The sequence below is a fragment of the Aulonocara sp. 'chitande type north' Nkhata Bay genome, linkage group LG4 (genome assembly GCF_057382095.1).
Source record: "Aulonocara sp. 'chitande type north' Nkhata Bay isolate Kocher_YH1m ecotype deep benthic linkage group LG4, A_spYH_male_GT1.1, whole genome shotgun sequence".
Lineage (NCBI taxonomy): Eukaryota > Metazoa > Chordata > Actinopteri > Cichliformes > Cichlidae > Aulonocara > Aulonocara sp. 'chitande type north' Nkhata Bay.
Window position 1 is genome coordinate 24,179,185 of NC_141347.1, and position 4,723 is coordinate 24,183,907.

General features: G+C 42.2%; 1 protein-coding gene across 1 annotated transcript; it reads left to right on the forward strand.

Moving 5' to 3' along the window:
• The first annotated feature begins 846 nt into the window (after positions 1-846).
• LOC147332630 (transcription factor Sox-8-like) lies at positions 847-4,494 on the forward strand. Its single transcript, XM_086289302.1, has 3 exons — positions 847-1,492; positions 1,885-2,102; positions 2,196-4,494. Exons 1-3 carry the CDS (start codon positions 1,077-1,079, stop codon positions 2,942-2,944), a joined length of 1,383 nt encoding a protein of 460 aa, XP_086145428.1. The 5' UTR covers positions 847-1,076; the 3' UTR covers positions 2,945-4,494.
• The last annotated feature ends 229 nt before the right edge of the window (positions 4,495-4,723 follow it).

Sequence of the window (4,723 nt, forward strand, 5' to 3'; positions counted from 1 at the left end):
AGTTGGGCTGCAGTTTATTATCAAACTTTTTAACCTTTGTTTTTGGTGTGTTCTGGGATGAGACTTGGGCTTCACAGCCATCATGATTTGTTTAGATTTAAATTTAGTTTTTCCTATAAGTTCGTGTGGAGACAAGTAATTTAAATAAAAAGATCTGAAAGGCTGAGTATCGTGTGGTGATCGCGCTAAAAATATTGTTGCATGAGTTTCAAAAGAGCACATGTATTATGCAAAAAGAAAGAGAAAAACCCATTAGTTGAATCTTGTGGAGGGTGTCACCCTATTGCTGTGAATTTGACTGGAGAGTCTGTCAGACCTGATGTAATATGCCAAGTAAGATTTTTTTGAGCTATTCCACGTTTCAAAACATTTTTGAGCGCCTCATACTATTGTTTTTGTCAGATTATACAAAAGTTCTCTTTTTACTCTGTGCATGCAACACCTTTTGATGATCGATCTGAATAAATATGATAGAAATAGAAATATTATTTATTGTTATGTTATCTCAGTACATAATAAAAAAAATATAACTCTGTATCATAAAGTATACAATCAAAATGTGTCAGGTTATTTTGACATTAACACAATGAAGATGCTTTTCATATTGAGTTCAGAAATAATTGTAGAAATGCGCAATTTGTGAAATATCTGCTTGTCACACCTCGTGAATAAATTAACAAAAACAGAATTGTGCCACCGATTAAAAAGTCATTATCATAATGAAGCCCACATAGATCCTGAACCAATGAGGAGAAAGTAGCGATTTGTTCCAGCCAACCAGAGTCCGAAGGTGGAGTGACGCTTTTAAAACTCCAACTCAAGTTGCTCTAACATGCAGCACTTCAGTTCACAGTGAGAACCACAAGTTTCACGACAGCACCCCCCTCCACGACAGCCCGGGACAACAAGGCAAACAAACAGGAAAGCGGGGGAAAAACAACAGGCTCGCACTGACTGAAACTGTTAAAGGAATTTACTTTGGCGCAACGCGCGCAAAAGCGCACTGGCCAATTTGGTGAAGGCTTGAACTTCAGTGGCAACATCTGAATTTTCATTTCCAAAGGACTGAACAAATAATGTTAAAAATGACGGAGGAGCATGACAAGTGTGTCGGTGACCAGCCATGCAGTCCATCGGGTACAAACAGTTCCATGTCCCAGGACGAGTCCGACTCCGATGCTCCGTCCTCGCCGACAGGCTCCGATGGTCAAGGATCCCTGCTCGCCGGTTTGGGCAAGAAACTGGACTCCGAAGATGATGAAAGGTTCCCTGCGTGTATACGAGATGCCGTCTCTCAGGTCCTAAAGGGGTACGACTGGTCCTTGGTACCAATGCCCGTGAGAGGGAACGGATCCCTGAAGAGTAAACCTCACGTCAAGAGACCCATGAATGCGTTCATGGTCTGGGCGCAAGCGGCCCGCAGAAAGCTCGCGGATCAGTATCCACACCTGCACAACGCAGAACTGAGCAAGACCCTGGGGAAACTTTGGCGGTAAGAAAAAATGTATATTTCAAATAAAATTATATATATTTATGTATGTAGATTGGGGTGTAGAGAAATTCAAGAATATTTTATGTAAGTGTAAAGTAACATAAAAAAACAAAAGGACACTCAGGTCACCGAGACGCTGTGGCTGGAGTTTTGAACACGGACATGATTCTAATATTGTAACGCTTTTTTTTTTGTTGTGTTTGGTGAAATGATTTGGAAATAAATAGATTTTTTGAACAAACCAAGACAGAAAACATCTTTTAGTGCGTGTTTTTCTCGACGTTTTTCTAGGAAACAAAAGCGCTAAAGTAACTTTAAATTTAACAACTGTGTCTTTGTTTACTTCAGCTCAATAATTTTCTCGATTTTATTTATTTATTTTTCTACCTTAGCTTGCTTTCAGAGAGTGAAAAGAGGCCATTCGTAGATGAAGCAGAGAGGCTTCGAGTTCAGCACAAGAAAGATCATCCAGACTACAAGTACCAGCCTCGAAGACGGAAGAATGTGAAACCAGGCCAGAGCGACTCAGATTCTGGAGCAGAACTGGCTCATCACATGTACAAAGCTGAACCAGGAATGAGTGACGGACACCACCATCCTGACCATGCAGGTATGTACTTTGCGGCTAATTTGTTTAATTCTTGAGATAATTTTGTGTTTGAAGTGGCAAACCTTCATTTCTGATTTACATCTTTTTTTTCAGGGCAGCCCCATGGTCCACCTACACCACCCACTACTCCTAAAACAGACCTCCACCATGGGGTGAAGCAGGATTTGAAACATGAAGGCCGTCGACTTGTTGACAGCAGCAGGCAAAACATTGACTTCAGCAATGTAGACATCTCTGAGCTCAGCACTGATGTCATCAGCAATATGGAGACCTTTGACGTTCACGAGTTTGACCAGTACCTCCCGCTCAATGGCCACGCCTCAGGCTCCTCAGACCACAGCCACAGCCACAGCCAGGCTCCACTGCCTGGCAGCGCTTACACTTCCTCATACAGCCATACAAGCAGCAACGGGTCAACGTGGAGCCGAAAGAGCTCCATGTCCTCCTCCTCTCCCTCCACCGGTGAGGTGGGCCAGCACCGTCTCCATATTAAAACAGAGCAACTGAGCCCCAGCCACTACAACGAGCACTCTCACGGCTCGCCCTCACACTCTGATTACGGCTCGTACAGTAGCCAGGCTTGTGTCACATCAGCCACATCAGCTGCCTCGGCCGCTTCCTCTTTCTCCAGCTCCCAGTGTGACTATACTGACCTTCAGAGCTCCAACTATTACAACCCTTACTCTAGCTATCCCTCTAGCCTTTATCAGTATCCCTACTTCCATTCATCCAGGCGGCCCTATAGCAGCCCAATCCTCAACAGTCTGTCCATGGCTCCTCCTCACAGCCCCAACGCATCCAGCTGGGACCAGCCGGTCTACACCACACTGTCTCGACCTTAAGAGTACAGAAACAGCCCGTTCGCACTGGAGACTCATTCAGATCGATGCGCTACTAACGAAGGAAGTAAGGAGGAGACGAAGTAGTGTGCGTAGGGGCTAGTAGGCTAAATGTGACCATTTGAACCTGAGACAGACAAGAGAAAAAAGTGCCTGCTGATTTTATACAGAGTTCTATTGTTGCGACGAAAACACACTTGTACAGACTTTTTACACAAAGAGAAATTGTGTTGTTGGTGAGCCAGACTCCTCCATGAGGACATATCGCCTACGCCTACATCCTGTACACCCTTCTTTCCAGTTAAAGATTGCATGTGTGTGCACACTTGAGGTAAAGAAAAGGCCTGACGCTGAATCGTGCAGGACTGAAATGGTTTGGCCAAACTCTGTCAATGTACACATGACCTATAATGTGCATTTTCAGTAACACTTAACGGCCAGAGCCATGTCGCCGCACACTGTTTGCATCAGTGGATCAGTCTTAAATAACTGGCTCCTATGAATCTAGTGTCATTTTGGCATAAAAGTCTTATATCTATTTATGTTCATGCATTATTTGGTTTTGTTCTTAAGTAGATGAACACATATAATGTGGGTTTGGTTATTTAGAGTACTGTTTGGCTTTCAATGAAAACTAGGTAAATAAGGTGGTACAAGTGCCGTGTTTGATATTATTCAGTTAAAGACCAATTTTTCCAGAAACATCTCCATTCCAAGTTGCACACAAACAGATGGGACCAACAGACTCGCACAGGACAGAACAGGTGTCTGAAATCTATGCTTGGCAAATTGCGATTAGTCATGATCTAGGGTTAAAGGAAATGGGGTAAAATAACACCGCACACTCTGAGTGACATGTCAGCTGGATCTCGTGTATATGTCGATGGACAACACAAGACTTCGTCTACGTACATGCATCCACGTTGGTGTGTCAGGGAGATAATGTGGTGTCAAACATGCACATGCATGCGCGAGTCATTTCCTTGGGAAAAAGTTGCATATATAACCCGTGACACAAACTATACGTTTTTTTTGTTCGTTTGTTTTTTTTAAACCGAAATTCATCTTTTAACTTTTTCTCAAATAAGAGAATTTAGGGTTTAAAAGTGAAATTAAGTATGCGAGTATTTGCCAGTTTATCATCAACCATTAAGTGCCAACTCACTGCTGCAGTCGCATAAAACATTTTTGTGCCTTCTAATGCTTATTGTCAGTATTTTTATATGACAAGGAATTATTAACAAACTCCGGGCAGCACACAATCGGTAATCAACACCAGAGACTCCAACAGTTACCTTGCTTCTGGCTATGTCCTTAATTTGATATCATTCCTTACAGCCTTGGTTTGTAATGTTGTGTGACATGCTGTATGTGAAACGTACAGAGAATCATGCTTTTGTCCGCAGAACTGTGTTTTGTATCTTTATGGTGTATCAGTTTTTGAGAGAGGCTGTGAAAAGAATTGTTGTTCTATTAACTAGAGTTTCACTCGCACATGCACAGCTAACTCATGCGCTGACTTTTTTTTTTTAATAAAAAACTTTTTGTTGATACTTGTATTCGTCCTTCCTTTTTGGATTCACATATGGTTTCCGATGTTTTTGTTCTTAACAACAACAAAAAAACTGAAAAAAAAAAAAAAAGAATTAACTGAACAGAAGCACGCCGTGTTGTTGGGTTTGCCTTTTCGCCGAACACCAGCTGTTAGACTCCTTGTCTAACATCTGTACTGTTTGCTATAGCTGCAGTGAGACTTTTATAGAGTCATTATTTTCCCTGTGA